The sequence below is a fragment of the Pezoporus flaviventris genome, unplaced genomic scaffold (genome assembly GCF_033815535.1).
Source record: "Pezoporus flaviventris isolate CSIRO_AGI_PZ_B2104156 unplaced genomic scaffold, CSIRO_AGI_Pfla_v1 ptg000035l, whole genome shotgun sequence".
NCBI lineage: Eukaryota > Metazoa > Chordata > Aves > Psittaciformes > Psittacidae > Pezoporus > Pezoporus flaviventris.
Genome location: NW_026892583.1, coordinates 10,686,989 through 10,711,607, shown reverse-complemented (window position 1 = coordinate 10,711,607; position 24,619 = coordinate 10,686,989). Strand labels below are relative to the sequence as shown.

The following is a 24,619-nucleotide window of genomic DNA, read 5'->3' as shown; positions in this document are numbered from 1 at the left end:
ACTGATGCTGCTTCCCCAAAGGAGAACAGGATCTTCATCCTCTGCAGGAAATCAGGATTTTGCTCCTAGTAACAGTGAACTCCTCACATCAGACAGCCTTTATCTTTCCTACCACTTGCATCTCAGCAATTAGGAGTGGGCTGGGTGTGAGGGGATCAATACTCTGAGGATCAAGAGATGCTCAGAAAACTGGGAAAGAGGATGTGGAAAGGTCCTTTCCAGCCCTAACTATTCTATGATTCAGCTTTCCTTGGCTGGAGGAAGTGGGTGCCAGGTTCAGCAAAGCTGGCAACATGAAGAAGAAAAGACCTGACTAATTATGTTGTGAGAAGTTTAATTAGCACTAGTGGCATGGGAGATGGGAGGGTGGCCCTGCATGTTGGAGGGGGAAGGCTGCAACAAAAAGCCTCTATCAGACACTGGAGAATCCACACGCTTCATCCAAAAACATCAACTCAGGAAAGAGAAAATAAAGTCTTCCCTGTCCAGGCACACACAGAGCTTGGGGCCTTGGGAAACTCCCACCAGGTGCCTCAAGAGGAGGTGGAAGCTCCGACAGCATCCTCATGTTCGGCCCAAAGCCGGATGCCATCCTGGCCTCTTGGGCAGGATCCTGGTCAGGGTCATATCTTTAACATGGTGAAGCTTCCTCCCTCGTGGAAACTCACCTGAGTGCTGCTCCCAAACACCCATCCCATCCTCCCTAAGCAGAGCCTGCTCCAAGCAGAGGAGAAGGGAAAAAGGGGGATTAAAGAGAGGAGCGCAGTAGGCAGAGGACCACCTCCCTCATCACACTGGTGACTACTGTCTCTCCCACTGCCAGGGGTGGGGAGCCAAGCCCCGGCAGGCCGGGCTGGGGGAGGACCAGGGCTGGGGGTCCTGGAGACAGGCTGGAACTGGTCCTCCCTTTCCTAGAAATCATCGAAAACCAGGATGGAAAGGATGAGCCCATCAATTCCCCCACCAGAGGCTGCTGCTTTTACCTGTTCTCAAGAGCCAGGTGATGCTGGAGAGCACAATAAATTTACCACATTCGTTAAACACACCTGTTGTTTCATCACTCCCTTCAGCCTGGCAGCATTTTAAATCGCCAGCAGTCAAAGTAATGCAAACAACTTTCACTTTATTGTCGTTTCCAGCCGTACCGCAAAAGGCACACAACAAACTTCATTGGTACAAAATGATTTCACTGCGGGGTTTTTGTATAGCTTTCCCTGTGTTTCCCTTTTGCAACACAGTCACTGGCTCTCCCATCGCCCTGATGGGAAGATCCTTTCACAGAAAGGACTATTTTGTTCGTGCAGACAGATAGCTCATTACCACAGGGGCAGTGGCACTAAGGGCACTCAGGCACTGCCACCCCATTCCCAGCATGATCCTGCAGACACCCTGGCCACGGAATAAATGGCACCTCTATGTTCCACCCACTACTCCCTGGCACAGCCCCACTCCCATTTGCCCAGGGGTGAGCTCCATTGCTGCCCTCTTTAGCACCCCAAACCCTGCTTTCTTCCAGGTTCACCTGTAAGATAACGGGGCAGGAGAAGAAATGGAGAAGCCCTGATTTAGCTGCTCCCCCCAGCCCCCAGTGCTTTCTGAACATCATTGGGCATTTCTTTACACAATTTACCCTTTTTGTCCCTCCAGATACGCATTTCTGCAGAGCAGTGGGTGAGTGTCATATGGAGGGCACCCCAGACTTGCTGGTGGAGGGGTGCCAGCAGGCCCCCCCCACCTGGGTGCTGCAGCCCCACTGCCTCACAGGGGCTGGTAGAGGGGAAAAGAAGAGGCTGGGGATGAATTTAGGGTATTTTCCTGACCATACCAGCCCATGCATGGCAGACACACACAACCCAGCAATCACAAACCTGGCTGTGGACAAGGGTCTGCTGCTACCAAATGCAAGCATCCCACTCTGAGATGTGGTACCCACAAATGAGGCTTTTCGGGTGTTTTCTGGGGTCCCCCCAAAACTAGAACGAAGCACATGGGCCTGAGCCCCCTATGCAGCATCCCTCCAGTTGCCCTGGGCAGCTTTAGGGGAGATAAAAACTAGCTTTGGGGGACACCATCTTCCTGCTTGCTCTGCCAGCATTTGGCTGTCTATCATTTCCAATAATATCCCTTGTGCTGGGTGAGATCAAGCGCTGGGATCGGGACATGCTGTGCTCGTGCCATGGTCCCATACCGCAGGGCCCCAACAGTGCCTGAAGCTCTCCCCTACCAGCTCCCTCATCACAGTAACACTGAGGGGTTTTGCACTGTGCCAACAGCCACTCTCCGTTTCTTTTGGTATCAGTTCTCCCTTCTTGGCTCTCTCCCCCAGTATTTTTTATAAAAATAAGATTGTGCTCATTTATAAAATAGTATTTTTTTCTTTTAAGAAAAGTTTCCAGTTAAAAAAAGGTGGTATATCAAAATATGGCAAAACTTTGGCTGTCAATCACTAAACTCTAATTAAAAATATTGACTAAAAAGGCATTGTGCTGTGAGTATTAGCTGCTGTAATGCTTCACCCTCCAGTACCGATGGTAAATATTACATCTGGGCAGGCTGGCTTCCCTGGGACACACGCAGAAGCCGCCCTTGGGTTTTTCTAGCACATCACCATCATTCTTTAGCAGAACTATTTGAACTGTAAGAAACGTAAAGACGCGTGAAAAGCCTTGGTAAAATACAACAGAGACTGCACCAGGAAGAGCCACAATTACAACGCGGTTGCATACATATTCTTCTCAAGATGAAAGTCTATTTTCTCACTTAGTGCTTAGAAAAAAATATGATTATTTATATGGTTCATTAAAGAGGAGAGGCAGATCCTTTGTATAAAAGGTATTTTAGAGCAGAAGTAAAATGCAAATGGGTCTATAAGATCCAGACATATATAAACATACATACCTTGATATATTTATATATGTAATCTCTATATATTCAAAGTCTGGGACGCATTATTGCAATATCCTTACAGGTGACCTATTCTTTTCCACCCTCCTTTGCTTTTGGCTTTCTTGGATGGGTGGTTTTGGGTTTTGGTTTTTTTTTTCTCAGAGAAAAGAAGAACAAAAATGAAGCTGCAAATGGCTTTGAGAGCTCCCAGCCACCCTGCTGGGATCACTCTGGCCTCACCTCCAGCACGTGGTTTTGGAAGAACTGGGCTGATGCTCTGGTTGATGCTGCTGGCCATGCCTTCCTCCACGGTTCATCAATCCCCGGCTGGTTATTGCTTAATTCTCCCTCCCTATACTGGCCTTTAGGGTATTTACATTTCTTTGGCTTGACTTGAACACAACAGTCTGGCACTTTCTCTCCAGCATTGGCTGCCACCAAGCCACTGCCAGAGCCACCGGCAGCACGGAGGATGGGGGCAAGGAGGAGAAAAGGCCACCTCGCCACAAGGCAGTGAGAAAACACAGGCTGACTTCTGCAAGCTCAAACAAGTTGTGCTTCTCCCAGTTGAAATAAAACAACTTGTGTTTGGCACAAACTCATCCGGAGGAGAAAGGATGCTGGGGGACCACCGGTGGGACTCTGCCATGCCCGGGGACTCCATCCTGCCCACTGCTGGGGTGTTCCCCGAGTTTCCACGGCCTCGGTTTGCAGGGAGGGGTGTGGGGTGAGGGAAAGGCAACACTGACAGCCTGGATGCAGGGCAGGGAGCCCCAGCCTCCCCCTAGGGGGAGGGCAGCTGGTCCTGCCCCCTGTGGTGCTCAGACGACAAACTCAGGGACTTCATCATGGGTGAGATCCAATGAGAAGTATTTGCTGGTTCTTTTGACAGGGAAGGTCTCCTGGATGTTGATGCACTGCTGGGCCAAGCAGCCGTTGCAGTAGAGCCCTTCCTCCTCCAGCCCATGGGCACAGCCGAAGGTGTAGCTCTGGGCTGTGTCCTGGCAGAGGTTGGCCAGTTGTAAGAAGTCCTTTTGGTAGAGACGAATGTCATCCAGGCTCAGGCTGTGCCGGTCGGTTGATGTCTTCGGTTTCCTGCACGTTGTCTGGGCAAAGCAGAGAGGCTCAGAACCCCATGGGGAGCCAAGGGGGTCAGGGAAACCCAAGACCCCAGTGCCAGCAGGGCTTCAGGTCTCTCCTAAGCCTCACCAGCACTACGTACCTGGGGTAAGGAGTCAGTGCTCTGTCCCCGCAGCTTCACCACTGTCTCTGAGGAGCTGGAGGTGGAGGAGCTGATCTCTTTCACAATAAGCCCTGCACAGAGGAGATAGGAGGATGTGAAGGTTATTTCAAGGCTTCTCAGCTCTCCTGGGATCCGTGCCTGCTGCCCCTGCAGGCTGGACCTTGCTTTATGGCAAAAGCACCCCCAGCTTCACGGGAAGCCTTCACCCCAACAGCTCCACTTGTACCCAATGTTATCTACAAAGCATCCCAAATTTCCAAGAAAATGACATACAGAGCTGTCCCCAGGGAGCTTGGCACCCCATGAGACCTCCCAGTAGCTCCCAGCACAGAACTGGAAATGCAGGCAACTCTGAGCGCAGCTCTGGAGAAACCAGGCTCACACTTGTGATAATGCAGGGATGTGAAACATAACAGGAAGGGATTCTATAGGTACATCAAAAATAAAAGACAGACTAGGGACAATACGGGCCCCCTCTGGAAGCTCTCAGGAGAACTGGCTACACAGGATTTGGAGAAGGCTGAGGTTCTGAATGACTTCTTTGCCACTGGCAAAAGGCTCTGACCGCACCATCCAAATCCTGGAAGGCAGACTCAGGGACCGTGAGAATGATGATCCTAGGCCCACTGTAGGAGAGGATCTGGTTCGAAACCATCTTAAGAACCTGAACGTGCACAAGTCCATGGGACCTGATGAAATCCATCCGAAAGGTCCTGAAGGAGCTGGCAAATGAAGTTGCTAAGCCACTGGCCATCATATTTGAGAAATCGTGGCAGTCAGATGAAGTTCCCAATGACTGGAAAAAGGGAAATATAACCCCCATTTTCAAGAAGGGGAAAATGGATGACCTGGGGAATTACAGACCAGTCAGTCTCACCTCTGTGCCTGGCAAAATCTTGGAGCAGATTCTCCTGGAAGGCATGCTAAGGCACATGAAAATCAACAAGGTGCTTGGTGACAGCCAGCATGGCTTCACTAAGGGGAAATCCTGCCTGACCAATTTGGTGGCCTTCTGTGATGGGGCTACAGAACTGATGGACAGGGGTAGAGCAGTTGATGCCATCTACCTGGACTTGTGCAAAGCGTTCGACACTGTCCCACACGACATCCTTGTCTCTAAATTGGAGAGACATCAATTTGATGGATGAACCACTCGGTGGATAAAGAACTGGCTGGATGGCCGCACACAAAGAGTTGTGGTCAATGGCTCAATGTCCGGCTGGAGACCAGTAATGAGTGGTGTCCCTCAGGGATCGGTGTTGGGACCGGTCTTGTTCAACATCTTTGTCACTGACATGGACAGTGGGATTGAGTGCGCCCTCACCAAGTTTGCAGATGACACCAAGCTGTGTGGTTTGGTTGATATGCTGGAGGGAAGGAATGCCATCCAGAGGGACCGTGACATGCTTGTGAGGTGGGCTGATGCCAACCTCATGAAGTTTAACCATGAGAAGTGCGAGGTCCTACACCTGGGTCAGAGCAATCCCAGGCACAGCTACAGGTTGGGCAAAGAAGAGATTCAGAGCAGCCCTGCAGAGAAGGACTTGGGGGTGTTGGTCAATGAGAAAATGAACATGAGCCAGCTTCAGTGTGCGCTCGCAGCCCAGAAAGCCAACCATATCCTGGGCTGCATCAAAAGGAGCGTGACCAGCAGGTCGAAGGAGGTGATCCTACCCCTTTACTCTGCTCTCGTGAGACCTCACCTGGAGTATTGTGTGCAGTTCTGGTGTCCTCAACATAAAAAGGACATGGAACTGTTGGAACAAGTCCAGAGGAGGGCCACGAGGATGATCGGGGACTGGAGCACCTCCCATACAAAGACAGGCTGAGGAAGTTGGGGCTGTTCAGCCTGGAGAAGAGAAGGCTGCGTGGAGACCTCATAGCAGCCTTCCAGTATCTGAAGGGGGCCTATAGGGATGCTGGGGAGGGACTCTTCATTAGGGACTGTAGTGACAGGACAACGGGTAATGGGTTAAAACAGGGGAAGTTTAGATTGGATATAAGGAAGAAGTTCTTTACTGTTAGGGTGGTGAAGCACTGGAATAGGTTGCCCAGAGAAGTTGTGAATGCTCCACCCCTGGAGGTGTTCAAGGCCAGGTTGGACAGAGCCTTGGGTGACATGGTTTAATGTGAGGTTTTCCTGCTCATGGCAGGGGGGTTGGAACTGAATGATCTTAAGGCCCTTTCCAACCCTAACTATTCTATGATTATATGATTCTATAACAGCTCTCATGCTCATGGGAACAAGTGAGGACTTATCATAAAAACGAGAGCGCAGGTCAGCAATTGAGAACATCAATGAAATTATGTCCATCACCTGTGGGCAGCTCCTGCCATCTCCAAATAACCCATCGAGCCTGGGCACACACCCCTGTGCCACAGGGCAGCAGCACGGAGCATCAGTCCTGCTCTGAGTCAAACCTGCACCTTTCCCAGGAAACCCCTTCTTTTTGTAGTTTCACCAAGTTTACCCCATCTCACCTTCAACCCGTGGGGCAAGTGGCTTTTCCCAGTGTCCCAAAAGGATGGCTTGGGCTGTTAGGGTGGTGAGGCACTGGAATAGGTTGCCCAGGGAGGTTGTGAATGCTCCATCCCTGGCAGTGTTCAAGACCAGGTTGGACGAGGCTTTGAGTGATATGGTTTAGTGGGAGATGTCCCTCCCCATGGCAGGGGGGTTGGAACTTGATGATCTTAAGGTCCTTTCCAACCCTAATTATTCTATGATTCTACGATTTCCTCTGCTGAACACTGAAGGTGTGACTTGCACTGCGGAATTGGAAATAAAAGCGGACATAGCCTTACCTGAGTGCCCATTGAACTTGCGCGACAGCAGCATGTCCTCCGTGATGTAGACGCACATGTCAGGGCTCACCTCCATCTCACCAGCCTGCTCCAGCTCCCGGGGGTCATCCACCAGCATCTCGATTTCTGCAGGCAAAGACAAGATGGGACAAGTCACTGATGTGCACCTCCCGAGCACCCTCCAACCCCAATTACCTGGTGAGACCCAAGCTGGAAAGCCCACACTCAGCTGGTGTCTCACCATCATCCTGGGAGTCCTCCTCCAGCCGGTCCTTCCCACCGCTCTCCACCCCAGAGGTGTGGGAGCTGCCATGGCTGGTCATGGAGCTGCAGGTCTTCAGCTTGCGGTGGGCACCAGTGCCCGAGAAGCCATCCTCGGGCCCCATCTCCCTGGGCTTGGGGTCGGTCTCGATGCCCGAGGTGTGGGAGCTGCTATGGCTGGCAGTGGAGTGCCGGGACAGGCGCTTGTGCCGCACGCTGCCGGCACTGCTGCCACTGGCCCGCGAGCGCTTCTCCAGCTGCTCCATGTCCAGGTCGAGGGTGTCGCTGATGTACGACTCACGGTACTGCTTCTTCTCTGCGAGGCCAGTGACACACTGTCAGCATGTGGCAGCCTGCACCACAACCCCCTGGAGCACCCTGGTCCCCAAGGGCACTGTCACCCAAGCCCAGCAGGGTGGCCAGCCCTGTCCTGGTGGCACCTGGGGATGGTGCAGATGGTGGGGAGCCTCAGACTTGCTGTGCTCTGTGCTGTGCTATTGCTTCAAAGTAAGAGGAGGAGAAAGAGGAAGAAGAGGAGAAGGAGGAAGAGGAGGAGAAAGAAAATGAGGAGGAGGTGAAGAAAAAAAGAGGAAGATGAGGAGGACGAAAAAGATGAGGAGGACAAGGAGAAGCAAGATGAGGACAAGGAGAAGGAAGAGGGGAAGAGGAGGGGTGGAAAAATAGGAAGAGAAAGAAGATCTTATACTTGCTCAAGGGCTTTCTGAGCTTGGAAATGAGACATGGGGCACTGGGAAGTGCTGCATTGAGGCATTGAAGGAACTGGGCCATCAGGGACCACAGCAGTGCCTGAGGGTCTTTGGGCATCCCGCCATCCAGGAGAGGCTGGTAAGGGCCAGGGCTTGCTGATGCACAGTCTAGGGGGACAGCATGGGGACAGCCACCCCCTGACCTGTTCCCAGCCATGGGGCTGGCACAAGGACCTCATACAGGCAGGAGCCCGGTGCTGGTGGGATTCACGCCCCAGGGGCACCTACCCTCATTCTCCTCCAGCTTGCGGACCTGGCGCAGCACGGGCTGCAGGTTCATGTAGAGGCGGTGGCTGCTGCTGAGCAGCTGCAGGAGGTGGCGGGAGCGCAGCGGGCAGCCCGTGTAGTAGATGAGCTTCCTGGCCGAGGGCAGCCCGTCCGGCAGGATCTCAAACTTCTTGCCCTGTGTGGGAGAGGGAGGACATCAGCCCCAGAGAGGAAGATACTCCTGCTGCAGCCCACCTATCAACCCCTTCACCCGCACTGCAATCATCCTGCTTGAGGTGTTGTAACAAGAACCTGTGCCCAAATCAGAGCCCAGGAGTGACACGGGCAGAGAATGTTCTGCCTGGGGATGGCTGCACTCACCACAAACACCAGCTTTCCAACGTTTGTCCAGGGGAAGTCATAGAGCAGCTGCTTTTCTTCATCCAAGTTCTGCAACAAGAGAAGAGGCGGGCCCAGCTGAGGATGCTGGCAGGGGCTGCCCATGCAGGGAGGGGGCCGCGCCATTGCCCTCCCTCAGCTGCCTACCTGGAAGATCTGGATGCCCCGTGTTGTCAGCCCCAGTGTCAGGGAGGCCTCAACCTCCCTTTTGTCCTAAAGGAGGAAAAATACATCATTTGCAGCATGAAGTGCAAAAATCTGCTCCCCGCCCTCCAACCAAGGTATCCTCCTGTAATCCCCCACCTCCCATCCAGCAGCAACAGCCACATGTGGTAGGTGCCACATTAATCATAGAAGCATTTAGGTCAGAAAAGACTTTTAAGATCATCAAGTCCAACTGTTTAATTAATGATGCACACACACTGCCTGGTCACATCCTCTCACAAGTTCCCAGTCTCAACCCCCAAGCAGCTGCCACGCCATCTTAAGGCTCTGGAAAAGCAGTTTAACCTCAGAAAACTTGGAAGGACCTTCAGAAACAGAGCTGGGGCACTTTTATGCTTGAGCCGGTGCGCTCCTACACCAGCACGCTGTGCTCTCCTGGAATGTTCTTCTCTTTAACTTAAGGATGCTATAGAACGGTTTGCAAAGCACTAGCTCCCAGCACCCAGCAAACAAATTGCCCTGTTCCCAGGAGAAAACTCCAGCATATATTTCTTAAGGAGGAAGGAGGGGATACCAAAAAATAAGATCCAAGAAACCCCGGAGCTACTTCCCCACACCCTGGCCACCTCTCGCCTCTCTGTAACTGGTAGAAAATGGCAGGATGATATAAAGCTGCATCTCCCTGCTTCTGGGAGCGAAGCACTGCCCTCAAGACTGCCCTGCTCCAGGCAGTGAGTCCCAACTCAAATGTAGCTCTTCCCAAAATACCTTAGAAGTTGCTTGGCAGTTGCTCCTTTCAGTAAAAAGCAGCCCTGAACCCAATCCCCAGCCTGAACTCATGGCTGTGGCTCACCTTGTACAACCTGTAGTAGTGCACAGCCACATCATCCAGCCGGACAGCCTCCTTGATGTACTTGAGGTGCGCTTCAGAGGCTGTCAGAGCAAACTGATCTTTATGCATGTTTGGGACGTGCTTCAGGATATAGTCCTTGCCCCTCTTTGCAACCACCTGTTTGGAGGAGGAGAGAAGCTTGTCCAGGGGAGCTGCTTGGGGCTGGATGCCAGCCCTGGCACTCCTGAACAGCGGCAATTTCAAGGGAAAAGGGAAACTGGAGCAGTACGCTTTATTATAGAGACCTGCAAGCAAAAATAAAACAGATACAACAGCCAACAACCTCTAGTCAATTGGAGTTCCCACTGGGAAATGCATATTTCCCAGTGTGCCTGGCCCATGGAGCTCACACCACTGGTGACACCCATGCCAGGGCAGGGAGAGCCATGCATGGACATCATGTATGTTCCCCATGGGAACATAGCCCTGGGGCCATCACTCCTCACTGGCACGTGTGAAAAATCGAGAAGCTGGCATATTTGAAGGCAAAACCCAGAAATCACATAAAAGTGAGCAGTGGTGGCTAGGACTTTATGAACCTTCCCCTTGCCAGCATCCACAGGTAGCCCCGGCTGTAGTGAGCCATGGAGGAGGTTCAGCTGTTTGGGGTCACATCCCACACAGCTGTGAAGCTCTTCACCACTCCTCTTTAACTAGTCTGGTAATAAACAGACTTGGTTTTGGGTACCCTTCAGAGGCTGGCACTGTGTCCTTGCTGTGGGGTCCCAGATGGGAGCTGTCTGCCATTACTGTGCCATACAGAACAGGACCACTCTCTACTCCTCTTTTGTGCAAAATCATTGGGATGGCATTGCCCCAGCATCCAGCTCTGCCTGATGGTCAGAGGTAATGTGAGGCTGCCTGTCACCCTGTGCTCTGCCTCAGTTTCCCTCCAGGACTACCCCAAGAGCTGCCTACACCGTGGCTGCTGCAATGGAGGACACTAGTTCCTAAAGGGCTGTACCTGGTGATGGCGGGATTACGCCATGATGGCACATAGCACACAGGGAAGCCCTTGTGAGCATCCCTGCAGTGCACAGGGAAATCCCCAGCAGTGGAATGAGCTGCCCAAGCCACCACAGCAACCCCAACCCTGCCTCCCCACAGCTATTTGCAGCCCCACAGTTGTCAAAGGTTATTAATAACTGGGACTAAGCCAGAGACAGGGAGGCAGCAGGAACGCTGGCTGCCTGGGAAGCCTCTGAGCAGCCCAGCATCAGCAGCCTCACAGGGATTCACATGAGCTCAGAGTGGGGACCACATCACAGCTCGCTTACCCAGGCAGGGAAATAGGCTTCGGGCTCGAAGTACTTCCCACAGTGCTTGTTGCGCTTGAAGTCGCCCAGGTCGGCTTGGAGGGCGAAGGCAGTGAGGAGGAAATAGGCTTCCTCACGCAGCACACACTGCGAGTGCAGCACTTGCTTCCGCAGGTGCCAGTAGTAGTAGTAGCGTGCGGTCCGGTCACTGTGGGGACAGCAGACGATAGAGGAGAGGGGAGCTAGCAGGACACCCACTCATGACCAAGACCAGGAGGTGGGAGACAACTCTGGCACCTTCCTCCCGGTGGGAAGATCTTACAGAGGGAGCAGTGCTGGCTGCTCCCTTTCCCCCATTCATTAAAGCCAGATCCCAATAGGTGGTGCAAAATCACAGCTACTTTGCTGTACTCAAATTTCCAGCCAGTGACTCCTGCAGATGAATAACCCCTCCGAAAGCATCCCCACGGGGCTGCAGATGCCACTGTGTCCCCAAACTCCAAAGACCCTGTAAATTGTTTTTTCCCCAAAACAGGACCTGAAGCTCCCACCTGGCCACAGGCACACGTATGAATTAAAATCAGGCTGTGCCCTAAATACAATGTCCCCAGCCCCTTGAAAGGCTCCACCATGGCTGGCAGCGAGCAGTGTCTCCATGTGCCCCTGCATAGCGGGTGGCAGGAGCAGCTGCTCGGTACCCTGCCACAGACAGCTCCAGCTTTTGGGATGCCAGCAGCATCCCGTGGCATCCTGAGGCTCTGAGCCAGGGGTACCTCTGGGTGCCACCCCCCCCACCAGCTCTCCCCACCAAGCCCGGAAGGGTGCCCAGGACGGTGGGACGGGTAGGTGCAGCCTACCTGATCAGCCTGCCGTTTTCTACGTAGTACTGCACTCGGAAGTGGATGATCATCGGAGGGCCAAACTGGTCAATCCCCTGGAAGGAGGAGATTTTCAGGGCTCCTGTGCAGACCCCAGCATTGCGCCCCTGCCCCTTGCCTCTGCTCACCCAGGGCCAGGTCCGTCATGGCCACCCCTTTGCCTCCCCCCAAAAGAGCCACAAGTTCACTTGCTAACACTGCTTGTATTTTTCCCCTGAATTAGAGTTTAAACCCTTTTTTGCCTCCCAGTGTGCTGAAGCACAAAGGGGATTTGGATTTAAAGAAGCAGGAGGTTGGGTTTGAGACCCCCAGGGGGGCTGCAGCCCCCAGCTGCTGCTGCTGGCCCTCATCCACCCCTCCCATCCCGTCACCCGCCGGCCCTATTCTCAGTGCCAGCACAGGAGCCTTCACACCAACCCAATCAGCACATTGCCTTGAAATAATTAAAAGGTGCTTTGGGGGGAAAATCCCAAACACTTGATTTTAGAAACCACAAGAAGGGACAGCTTAGAATTTCTGCTGAAGTGTAAGGAAGTAAGGGAGGAAAAATTCACAGCTCCAGGGTGGGGAGCGTGGAGGACACGTCCCCACCGGGGGCACACGGTGGCACTTTCAGTGACAGCCATCACTCACTTTGGACACCCGTCCCCCCACCCTGTGCAGGCTAACAGCCAAGTGCCCCCTCCCACCCTCGGCTGCATTCCCATCTCCTGGAAGTGACCTGCAACGGGGACAGAGGTGGCCTTACTGCCGTCAGCTCTCCATGCAAGACCTCACTGCTGACCTTGCTGGCCTCCTTCTTCCACTCCTTAGGGCAGTACTTGTAGAGTTTCTGGGCCAGGTCCATGTACACGTGCTCATTGTCTGAGTGAGACAGAGCTGGCATCAGCATCCCCCCTGTGCCCCCTGCATCCCGCCAAGCCCTGCCCTCTCCCATCAGTGGGTGATGTGGGGGGTCCATAACCTCCCTGTCACCTAATGAGGAGCCACCAAAGGGTAAATTTGCATCCACATTTGGACAAACACACACCCCTTACCCAGGGGCATTGTGCCATGATGAGCCGTGATGGCATAGGGCTAGATTGGCCATGGGCACCGAACCCATGGCATAAGCCCCTTACTTACTCTGGATGACGCTGAGCCCAAAGAGGTGACAGTCCTTCAGCCTCAGGAGGTCACACACCTGCACCAGCAATTCGTGGCACAAAATCTTCACCTGCAAAAACCCACACAGTCCCTCCTGCATCTGTGGCTGAGCCAGGCAGGCAGCAAACCCGCTGCAGCATCCTCAAGCAGGAGCAGGAGAGTGACAGGTTGGGCTGTGGGGCTCATTTTTCCATGGGGCCAACATGGAAGCCCCCAAAAGGAGGTTCCCATCCTGGGGTGCAGGACCAGAGCTCTCCCAGTGATGGAATGCACAGGGCAGATGCATGGGGCAGCCTGAGAGAAGCGGCAGGTGGTGGAGACCTCACTGCAACCAGCCTGGCACAAGGGAGATGGCTTTGGGGCAGAAAATAGAATACTGGTGGTGGTGAATTAAAAAAAAAAACAACAACCTGGGAATTTCATATTTCATACTACATCCAAATCAGAGCCAAACCCCTCCTGTTTCTTCACTGGAGTATGAGAGGCTGAACTGTCATCCACAGTGGACGTGTGGGGTGAGGACTGAGGGAGGAGAGTCTGCCTGCTCCGCATCATGCCACCTGGTGGGATGGCATGCAGCAGGTCACCTGTCCAAAATCACAGCTCTGCCAGCAGCACATCGAGTCGAGAAGAAGCAGGAGAGCGTAAAATGCAGCCACAGTTTTAAGGGGAATAACTCGTGTGCATTTCTCTGGCAGGGCAAGAGCAGGCAGGCTCCAAATTGAAACCAGAAGCAAAACCAGAGCTTGCAAATGCACCCAGCTGCAAGCCCCCAGGTGTGATGAAAACGTCAGTGCTCAGGGTTACCCTGGTCCTTTTGCTGCCTTACATTGATGATGATGTTGAGAGAGTCGTCGTTGGGAAGGAAGATGCAAACGCTGCGGCGGTCCTGCATGACTCTGTTGTTGTGGAAGGTCAGTTTGTTCATCGTGCTTCAGGCTCGGGGCTTGGGGTGGGTGGCGGGCACCTCACCAGCGGGCTGGGGTGGCCTCGGTCCCCGTGGGCGCCATCCCTGCAGGTGAGATTGGGGGGCTGAGCCCTGTGCATGGCACCCCCAGCTTCCCACATCCCAAGGCAGGCACCCTTCCCACCCATCATCATGACCCTCTGGAATCGGGGTGTCCCCCAAAACCTCTGCATGCACCCCACCATGGCCACCCTGTATCCCAGCCCTGGCGCCACGATTAGGGCAGAGCAGGATCTCAGCCGAGCCCAAAACCCCTGACCCAGCAGATTTATTCTCCCAGCTCAAATTCAGAAAAACCTCAGAAAAGGCTTTCCTGGCATAATTATAAAAACCAGAAGTCTATCTGCTGGGAACAAACCCGGCTCTGCCGAAGAGGAGCAGTGCGGCGGTGCGGGAGGTTTTGCTGCCAGCAGCAGAAAGGCAAGGGGCTGCTGCTGGGTCTCACAGCAGGACCCTGTGTCCCCTCCAGCACCATTCCCCCCAGCTCCAGCTCTTTACGGGGGTTAAATCCGACAACCCAAGCACTAACAGTGATTTGAAGATGGGAATCGCTGTCTCATGCTATTTCCCAACGTTTGCCTAAATCTGTACCGAGGCTGAGGGGGGGAATCTGTCCTAGCACTAACCTCAGCCAATTCTTATTTTCAAGGGTAAATATTCCTTAAGCACTTTTTACCCCATGACTGTTCCCAGGGACACAAACACACACATGACACCAGGAGCAAGGATTTTTAAACTCTAAACTAGTTCACCCTTTTCCTAACCCATAGATTTATGCTGGCACCAAGGACAGTATAGTGTCTCCCTCTCCACCAAATATTTGCTTTGGTCTAAATGAAAATGCCTTTGGCTTCCAAAACAGTTTAACTTGCATATTTGTACAGCAGGGAAAAACGTGCCCTGAGGTGACTTCTTGTTTGGTAGTTACTGGGGTTTTGCAGAAGTTGGGAAATCCAGAGGTGATGCTGTCTTGCTGCGCCACTCTGGGTTTGCACCACCGAGGCCTTGCGCAGCCGTGCAGAGTAGCTGTGCATTGCACCCATGTGTCACGGCCATCTGTGCATTGCATCTGTGCATGATGGCCCAGCACTGAATCCATGCAGTGGCCATGCTTCACAGCTGTGCATTGCATCTGCACTTCATGGTCATATATTGCATCTGTGCATTGCATCCATGCATGATGGCCGTGCACTGCATCCATGCACCACAGACATGCATCAGGGCCACATGCTGCATCTACGCGCTGCATCTACACATTGCTGCTGTGCATTGCACCATGCATCATGGATGTGTATTACATCCATGCACTATGGCCATGTATTCCATCTCTGCACTACATCCATGCATCATGGCCACGCACTGCATTCATGTAGCAATGCATCATGGCCATGCACTGCAGCCATGCATTTTGGCTGTGCCTTGCAGCTGTGCATTGCATCTATGCATTGTGGCCACATACTGCATCCATGCATAGCATTTGTTTGTTGCATCCATTTATCATGGCTGTGCCCAGGCACGACAGATCCCAACTGGGAGCAAACAGTGCAGCAGATGGGTTGGTTTCAAGGTTCATTAAAAATCACAGCAGTGAACAAAATGGGGCTGAAGGTATTTGGCAAACATCCTGGCCCCAGCCGGGGGCCCAGCACCTCTTGTGCACCGACACAGGGTTGGGCGTGAAGCAACCTGCATGGGCCATGGTAGGGAGGGCTCAAAGCAGCCATGCCCCGGAGCACCCTCCAGCACCCTCCTCCCCCACAGAGGTCTCTTGCAGCCCCAATGGGTGCAGGACAGCATCTTCCCACCAGCCCCATGGGCTCAGGACTACAGCCAGCAGCACAGCCCACACAGATTTATTGGTAAACCCATCACCAGGAGGCTATTCTCTGCTGCCAGCACCACAGCATCAGCCCGGCACATCTGGGGCCTCACAGCATCCCTGCAGCAAGAAGGAGCAGCCGTTTGGGAGTGGGTGCCTCCTCCACCACTGCCTCTGCACCAAGCTCTGCTCATAGCAGGATCCCTGAGGAAAACACCTTCTTAAGAGTATGTTGAAATGGAACCAAGTCTTTGAGATGCTGCCAAGAACACCAGTGTCACAGCTCATCACCTACCTGCCTCCAAACTGCCTCTAAAAGCCAGGCAGAAGCTGGCCATCAGGCCCCACTGTGCAGCTTGAAGCTCCCTCCGGTGAGCTTCCACACTGCTCTTGGCATCCCCAGGGCTGTTCATCCCCATGCCAATCAATATATTTACTCCTCCTCCTGCAGCATGAATTGGTCCCTGAGCGTCAGGGATTAAAACACATGAGCTGGCATCAGCAGAGCATGGGCACCATGCAGCTTGGTGGGGACAGCACTGCCAGAGCCAAAGAAAACATTCCCTCAGCAGCAGCTCTGCAGGACCCTACCTCAAAAAGCAAGTGAAACACATGAGGGAAAGAACCATATATTTTGTTATTTGTATAGAAAATGCTGCTGAATGAGAACACCCCATGAGACGACCACATAGAGTATCACAGGGGAGGACAGCGGCTTTGTGAGACCCCCTCAGCTCCAGGAGCATCCCCCTCTGTGAGCTGGAGCTGTGGCAGATTTAGTAAGCGGGCACACAAAGCCCCTTCCAGGGTGATGTGCCTCCAGCAGCCTCAGCCAGACGCCGGCAAATTCTTTCCGAGCATCTGCTGCTCATTCCTACAATGTCAGCTTTGATTCCCTGGGACCCCACGCCGCTGGCCTCCGCAAGTCGCTCCAGCGCAAACACCACCAAAAAGCACGCACATATCCGGCTCTGAGCTGGAAAGACCCTGGATTGCAGGGTGAGCCCCCCTGGAACGCGACGCTGGGCTGGTGCCACAGGTCCCACCACAGCCAGAGTGAGAACCTCCACCCTGGGCAGCTTTGCAAAGGGTTTTCCATCCAGAGAGCAAAGTTGACTGGAGAAAACACATGGAGTGAGGACTCGGGCACAGATCAGCCTCCGCAGTGCCCACAGATCCAGGTCTTCCAGCTGCATTTTCCCTGCTACAGGGAAAACAGCATAAAGATTCCATAGGAAGGCACTGGAAATGCCTTATATGCTTTGTAACTCCAGGACGACGCAGAGAAAATTCCTCGATCGACTGTGGTTTTCAGCCCAGCCTGCTGGAATAACATCTCCCTCGCTTGTACTTTTGCCATGGGATAAACCCTGTCACAAAGCTCTGCTGTAAAGAAAACATCATGCAACAAACCTGTGGGCCTGGAAAAGCAGCTCGGGCTGTCACTGCTGACTCTGCAGGGGATTTCTTCAGCACAGGGTCCTGCAAACAGGGCCGAGGGCAGGCAGAGGCTGAGCCCAGTCCAGACGGAGGTGCTGGAGCAGTGTGCCAGGCTCCATCACAGGAAATATAAATTTGGATGCAATTCCAGGGTTGGGGATTTAACATTGCTTGAACTTGTCAGCTGAGGTGGGGTTTTCTTCCAAAGAAGCAAGTACGCAGCTTCTGTGCATGCAAAGCCAGGCTGGTTTGCATGTGCAGCATATCTTCCCCCCCCCTCCACATATTTAATCACACCTAAAAGAAGCATCTGAGTCCCTGAGCCTGTGGATTTGGGTCAGGTTTGTACCCCCGTCGTACCCGCCAAACCACCACAGTGCCAACCACTCAATCCAGCCACACAATCCCCAGCCTCAAGCAGATCCAGCCCTTTTCTCTGTCACCCAAATTCACCTCCCTTGCCAAAATAAATAAAATAATAAATTAAAATTAAAATTAATTAAAATAAATAAAAAATTCTGCCCCATGGTGTCTCTAACCCATTACTAGGTTTTTGTTCCAGCCCCCCCAAGTCACAATAGGGGTGAGAGAAGGGATTCCACATGGGATCCACACGTAGGCACAGGCCATCCCGCAGCAAGAGGCTGCCCGAAGTGCAGAGCAAGATGGGAAGATGAATTCACAGGGCAGGAATTTCTTGTTTTTAAGTGTTTAGAGTCGGTTTTACCCCACATCACAGGGCGCAGGTATGCATGAGCTGTTATTACAAGTTTTAAGGCCGTCACTTAATGCAGCTTCTACTAACCCAAAAGCTAGATTAATTCCTGCTTGCGGTTGCCCCGTAATTAAAATTGTCTCCAATTCTTCATGAACTCAACAGTTTCCTCCTAATGAAGAGAGGCAGATGAAAGAGACCTTCACTGGGAAAAAGGACTCAGTTATAAATATTACATTACTTCATCCACCACAAAAGCTATTTGGATGCTGGAAACTCAGCCTGGGCAGCCGGGGGCCAGCCCCAGCAGATGCCCCCAAGTGCTGGAGGTATCCAAAAACCCTCTGCAAGGAGGGTTCCCCCAGGAGCTTGCCTGTCTCCACCTCTGCAACACTCCTTCTCTTCCCCCTCCTCCTCTTCCTCCCCTTTGGCTGCTGCAATGGGACCACAGCAACAGGATGAGTGGGTGCTGGGGACACCCGAGGGACAGCCACAAAAGGCCAAGTCAAGTGCATCATCCCCAAACTGGGATAATGGCCCCTCTGTCCTCTCCTGTTTGTGCCACAGCTGCAATCACAGCCAGCACTGGGGACAAGCCCTGTGGGACATCACATCAGCACATGGGGAAACATGGGCCGAGCCACGGCAGCTCAGGAAACTGCTCCCCCAGCCCATCCTTCTGCCATGCACTGAGCAGGATCCGGCCTGGAAGTGCTGATTTTCCATCTGCCTGTGACCTACAGCAGAGCCATCACAGGCCTCTTCGTTCCCTTACTTTGGTGCACTAAAATATAAATAAAGCCGCCCGGCCTCCGCGAGGATGCATACAGAAATGGATTTCGCCTGGCAGAGGCTCCAGTGAGGGAGGGACGGCGCCTGCTCTTCCTCTTCACTCTTCTGCTACGGAACCAGCCCCTTCCATTTTATTTCCTTCCGGCAAACTTTGCCCGAGCCTTCAGGACTACAGTATTATCTGCTGAGAGCATCCATGGCATCAAGACCATCAGGGTTGGGGAGGAATTTCTCCCCCATCTAGGTCCAGATCCTGTCCCCACCACATTCCCGAGGACTTTATGAACTGTCCCCAAGCAGCACCAGCAACAAACCCAAACCTCCCAGAGCTCAGGTGCCGCTCCTGGGACTGCAGGCATCCCTCTGAAGGATGTATGTGAAGTATTGCCCTTGCTCCCCTCTCCTTGGGCAAGTTGCAGCCCACACTACAAGCAGCATCCATAAATCCTTGGCAATCTGGCCCTCAGCCTTGGCTGCGGAATCCCAGGACCACCGATCAGCTTAAGAGCCAGTGTCACCGTCCTGCATCCCTGAGTTTCCAAACCATGGACCTCCCTATTTAATAACCCCCACCCAAGATGCTCTGGCCCTGGGCTTTCCCAGGTGAAAGCACTTTTGGGTAGCCCCATCCCTGACACCCTGCTCCCAGGCCCGTTCCCATACATGGGCTCGGTGCCCAAACCCATCCCCACTCTAGGGAACATGCAGTGCTTTGTGCACACAGAGAGGGGTTAAGAAAAAGGATGCAAAGTGCTCTGCACCGAGCTAAGAGCCTGAAAACCAGCTCCGTTTTATGTCAAATGGCACATAACCGTGCCTGGACCATCCAGAGGCCTGCAGCGTCCTCGCCTCCAGCTCCAGATCCCACAAAACCAAGATACTTTATTTTTCAACCCTGGAGCGGGCAGAGGGGGATTTGTCCTCCCCCGGCACTGCTGCTCTCTGGTTCTCTGGCTGGGAGAGCCTCGCAGCCACGCCGGAGCCTCCATAAACTTCCCTTTCCCCCAGCAGCAAGGGGGAAAAAGCTTTTTTGTTGTTGTTTGAGCAATATCCTAAGCCTGCTTTTTCAGACAAGGCCAAAAAAAAGCATAAAACTCAATTAAGAAGCAGGCAGATATTTTAACCACCGCCATCATTTGTATACTCCATCTGGAGTCCAAAGGCTGCCTCTTTTTTTTTTTAGCAGGAGCGAGCTGACATCATCTTAATTTGAAATTCACATTTATTTTTACATCTGGTCTGAATTAATCTTTTTCAGCGTCCTGACTTTCATGTAATGGAATAATTGCTTACAGACTCGGGGTTTAAAGAGCCTGAATAAACCCAGTTTAAAAAAAGAAATGCCTCTACAAAACGATAGTAAAAAGCCAGTACCTATAACCAAACCAAAACGTGCCTTCGGGACTGGGAGTTTTAAACGAAACAACATCGCTTTCAAGCAAGAGAGCTCGAATTAATCCCCGCTCCATCCAAGAACTGGAGAGGGCAAGCGAGCCCCATGGAAAAACACCTATACAAACCAGCCCGGGAATTAGGCAGAGTGGCAAAGCTCTGCACGCCCAGCTCCATCAGTGCCATGCTGAAGCATCACTGGAAAAGCAGAGTTTGGCTTAGAGATAAAAGCATCCTCATGACCAGAAATGCATCAGCCACGAGCAGGAAAAAGCTGATTCAGGACTGCAACAACAGCAAAGCTGGTGGGGGCAGGGGGCATGCAGGGCCGGGCACTGCCTTACTCCCACGTGCAAGTCAAAGGACGTGGGAACACCACGCATGGTCCTGGGAAACCTCAGCCCCGATTTCCTTGCTGCCACAAGGGCACAATGTCAGTTGCAGCCTAATTTAAGAGCTGGGTGGGTTTATCCTCACCACTTCCAGAACCTGGCAGGGACTCACATCCCCAGTGGGACACTCACAGAAGACCATTAGTGCCACTATCAGGTACTGGCTTGCACCCTGAGCCACAGCACCCCCATGACTGAGCATTGGTGAGTGGGGCCCATGGACAACGAGGTCCCACAGGTGACTGTGACTCAGAAACAAGAGGATCCATGGTGAGAGGATCCATGGGTGAGGGGACCAACAGATGACAGAACCCATGGGTGAGGGGTCCCATGGGCAAGAGGACCCACAGAGAAGAGGTCTCACATAAAAAGAGGACCCACAGGTGAGAAACCTCACTGGCAAGTGTGGCCCATGGGTGAGTGTGACCCATGACCAAGGGGTACCACAGGCAAGGGGATGTGTGGGTGAGTGTGACCCAGGGGTGGAGAGCCCTGCAGGCAAGGGGACCCATTGACAAGTGAGGAAATCCCAGGAGTGAGGGGATCTGTGGGTGAGTATGACTTGGGCATTATCCACAGGCAAAAGGACCCATGGGCAAGGCAACCATGGGTGAGTGTAACCCATGGGCAAGGGGACCCACTGGTGAGTGTAACCCATGGGTCAGAGGACCTGTGGATGAAGGGACACATGGACAAGCGTCAACAAGGGGATCCATGGATGAGTATGACCAAGGGGTGAGGGGTCCCATGGGTGACAAGATGCTTGGGCAAGTGTGACCCATAAGCAAAGGAACCCAGGGACAAGGAGATCTGTGGGTGAGGAGGTCCCAGATGCAAGAGGGTCCCAGGAGCAAGGGGACCCATGGGTAAGTACAACCCAGTGGCAAGACGGGCGACAGGATGCTTGGGTGAGTGTGAACCACGAGCAAGGGGTCCCTGGGGTGAGGCGTCCTGCAGACAAGGGGACCCGTGGATGAGCGCGACCCCGGGGCACGCAGAGACCGCGGGCGAGGGTCTGGCGGAGCCGGGGCCGTGGAGGGGCAGCGGCGGGCGGGGGTCGCGGGGCAGCCCGGCCGCTGTGCGTTCGCCTTCACCTCCCCGAGGGCGGCGGGCGGAGGAAATGACTCGCATTCCTGCAGCCGGAGCCTCTCGCACTTCGGCTCCAACTCATCCCCCAAGCGCAACAAGCAGCCGCGCCGGCCCCACGACACCCCACGCCGGGCCCACCCGCGGCAGCACAGGGGGGGCCGCGCCGGGACGCGGTAGCCCCGCCGAGCCGGGCCGAGTTAAACGAGCCGGGCCGGGCTAAGCCGGGCCGAGAGCGCGGTGCGGGGCGCGGGTCACGCACCTACCTGCGGCTTCGGGGACCGCGGTGCCTGCCGAGCCGAGCCGAGCCGAACCGAGCCGCGCCGAGCCGAGCCGAGCCGCGCCGAGCCAAGCCTAGCGGAGCCGTGCAGCCCAGCCCGCAGCCGCCCCCGCCCCTTCCCGGGCCGCACCGCCCCGAGCGCACCGGCACCGCCTCCCGCCTCAGCGCGGTCCCCGGGACAGCGAGGGGGAACCGGGCGGCCCCGGCGAGGGGACACAGCAGCCCCGCAGCGAACCCACCACCTACCCCCGGGAGCGGACCCGAGCGTTTGCCCTGGAGGGGGTGGCGCTAGTCAGGCACACGCACCCCACCTCCGGTCCCGGGGGTCCCGCGTTCCCGTCGGGGAACACTGCTCAGAAGAGACCAGAGCATCCCCTGGGGAGAGCACCGGCCGCGGGGGACCTGAGCTTTTCCAAGGGGACCCAAGCTTCCCCAGAGAACTTACCCACACAGACATACCCGGAGAGAGGAGCTGAGCATCCTCCTGGGGCAACCTGGGTATCTCCTAGAAAAGGACTCACATGTCCCCACTGAGGACCCGAGCATCTCTTGGAGAGGGGGGCCCAAGCACCCTCTGCACCCAGCCCAGTATCCCGATCCCTGGCTGTGCCGCTGGCATATTAAGCTAGTACTTTGGAGTTGAGTGGAGGCAGGAGCAGAATTAAGGCCAAAGCCTATTCCCATTAAGGCTTCTGCTAACGGTCTGGCAGTTGGGTTAAAAGTGAGTTGGGCACACTTGTGTGAGGGCCAGTGCTCACTCGACACATGTAACAGAGCTAGCACGCGCACAGGTCTCTCCATAGGTGACCCAGGACAGGAATAGCAGCACCAGCACCGCCGTGAATTAGCAGCAAAGCATCTCTGAGCCGCTCCTTCTTCAGAAGTGCCATCTGGTGAGATTGTTTTTGGAGTAGTTATTTATTCCTCACTTTTAAGCGTCTATAGGCATTTTTGAGGATGACCTACGAGGCCGCCTCTGCCCCCGCAGTCTCTACAAGGCTCCAGGAGAGAACAGCCGCTTGTTCCCAGACCTAAATAAAGAGCAGCTCTGCTGCGAATACCCTGACACTTATTTCTGAAATCTGTTTGCAGCTCAACAGATCGTGCTGGGTAATTACATTATGCGAGTGCGCGGTACCGGCAGTGGGAATCCAACACGCTGCTCTCCTCATGGAAAATAACAGCCTGGCTTTCGGCAGAGCCAGGGCTGGAAAACTCTCGTCTGGGCTCACTCTTGTGCTCTTACCCATGCCATGTGAAAGTCAGAGAGCATTCCCACCCAGCAGCTCACTCTACTTGTGTTGTGCTGTGTCCTCAGCTTTGAAGCCACTCACGTTCAACGCCACCGCAGCTGAGGACATGGGCTGAGCAAAGACCACCACCCAGCCAGAAAAGTCTAATTTGTCCCCATAAAATTACTCTGGACACACCACTTCTGCAGATAATGTAGTGGGGGATATCTGGGTAGGGGTCAGGTGCATGGCAGAGTTGCCGTTTGGTTCATTTAGTCCAATTCATAAAGCACTTTAGAGGTTGAGGAGAGCACAAGCAGGACATGGCCCCATCACTTTGTGTGTTGCTGAGGAGGAGTCAGCCCCGCTGAGCGTGTTCTGCATGGCCCCTGCCCCATTGCTTGCACCCCCCAGCCTCGTCTAATACAGCGATACAGTAACACAGCCTTGCCGCAGAGGCTAAATAAAGCAGCAGGAAGAGCTCTTGAATACCAGCAAGGCAATATATAAACATGTGCGTGGATGGCATGTATGCTAATGCTGTTATATAGCCGAAGAGAAATGCTGTGTCTCATATCGATAGGAGATGCTCTTATGGCCAGAGGAGAGTCTTCAGGAAAAATATGCTCGGCATGAGTTGCCCCAGGCTCTGATGTGGGGAGAGCTCGGAAAGATGGACATTAGCCAGTGTCCGGTCTGCCTCTCCTCTTTGTGAAAGGAAAAGCCCAAAGACTCCAGTGACATTTCTCTTTAACAATTCTGGAATTAATCTTGCTCAAAGTCCCAAGAAACAGAAACGCAGATGGAAAATGTAATAAATGGAACTCTTTTTCTTCTTCATCTTCTTTTGGACAAGGTTTAACTGAGCTAATTGCATTGCTAGGCATATCTCAAAAAATTAACATCAAAAAAGAAGGTGTTGTGGTTATGACTGAAAATACCATTCATATAAAATACACAGATTTTTCTTGCACTAGATGTATTTCTATTAAGAGGACAGGAAATAGCAGCTGTTCACTGTGATCCTGCGTTATCACCAGCCGAGTATCCTCCATTCCAGCATTTCAGTAACAGCATTGTTATTGGCAGGGATGGTCGCACAAACGTGTCAGCTGTCTTACCTCATCCATAGTTTCCCTATGATTTTGCTAATGGGATAAAAATTATAAACAAAGCAACAGAGTAACAGCTACATCCGGTTGTGTCTCAGCACCCTGCTCCCTTTCTCAAGGGCTGATGCTTCTACAGGGACTGTTTCCAGCCCCCAGTTGCTGTACTGACCATGGAGTTCTGCTGCATTGCTCGGCATCCACTGGGGTGATTTTTAGGAAAATACAAACTGGACCAGCAGCATAGGAACCTCAGCACGCGATGACTGGGTTTTGGTGGGGCAGCCAGTGTGCCCTGTGGGGTGCATTTGGGGACAGGGGTATCACTGCTATTTGACCATGCCAGGCCCCGGCTGCAGCTGAGATTTAGAAGTTCTCCCCTGGACTAGATAGGAGAACAAATCCCAGCTACTGTGAATGGGCTGTGCTTGGGCTGTGGATGGTTTCTGAGCCCTTAAAGGGAAGAAAATAAATAAGGAAAGCCCATCGTAGA

The 24,619-nt window shown here is 53.5% G+C and overlaps 2 protein-coding genes across 4 annotated transcripts in view; one reads left to right on the top strand and one right to left on the bottom strand.

Annotated features, from left to right (window-relative positions):
- TXNDC16 (thioredoxin domain containing 16) overlaps nucleotides 1-24,619 on the top strand; it is a 328,598-nt gene that overhangs the window by 148,604 nt on the left and 155,375 nt on the right. The gene's annotated exons all lie outside the window — the stretch shown is intronic.
- FRMD6 (FERM domain containing 6) lies at nucleotides 1,104-21,893 on the bottom strand. 3 transcript variants are annotated; one of them, XM_061462483.1, is made up of 14 exons: nucleotides 21,772-21,893; nucleotides 13,732-13,914; nucleotides 12,882-12,972; nucleotides 12,478-12,620; nucleotides 11,736-11,812; nucleotides 10,900-11,086; nucleotides 9,584-9,739; nucleotides 8,713-8,778; nucleotides 8,548-8,616; nucleotides 8,188-8,362; nucleotides 7,173-7,508; nucleotides 6,932-7,057; nucleotides 4,109-4,200; nucleotides 1,104-3,992 (listed from the first exon to the last, which is right to left on the bottom strand). In XM_061462483.1, exons 2-14 carry the CDS (start codon nucleotides 13,828-13,830, stop codon nucleotides 3,708-3,710), a joined length of 1,902 nt encoding a protein of 633 aa, XP_061318467.1. In that variant the 5' UTR covers nucleotides 13,831-13,914; nucleotides 21,772-21,893; the 3' UTR covers nucleotides 1,104-3,707. The 3 variants fall into 3 exon arrangements, with proteins under 3 accessions (XP_061318467.1, XP_061318468.1, XP_061318469.1); XM_061462484.1 differs by having other exon boundaries at nucleotides 12,541-12,620; XM_061462485.1 differs by lacking the exon at nucleotides 21,772-21,893 and having other exon boundaries at nucleotides 13,710-13,812.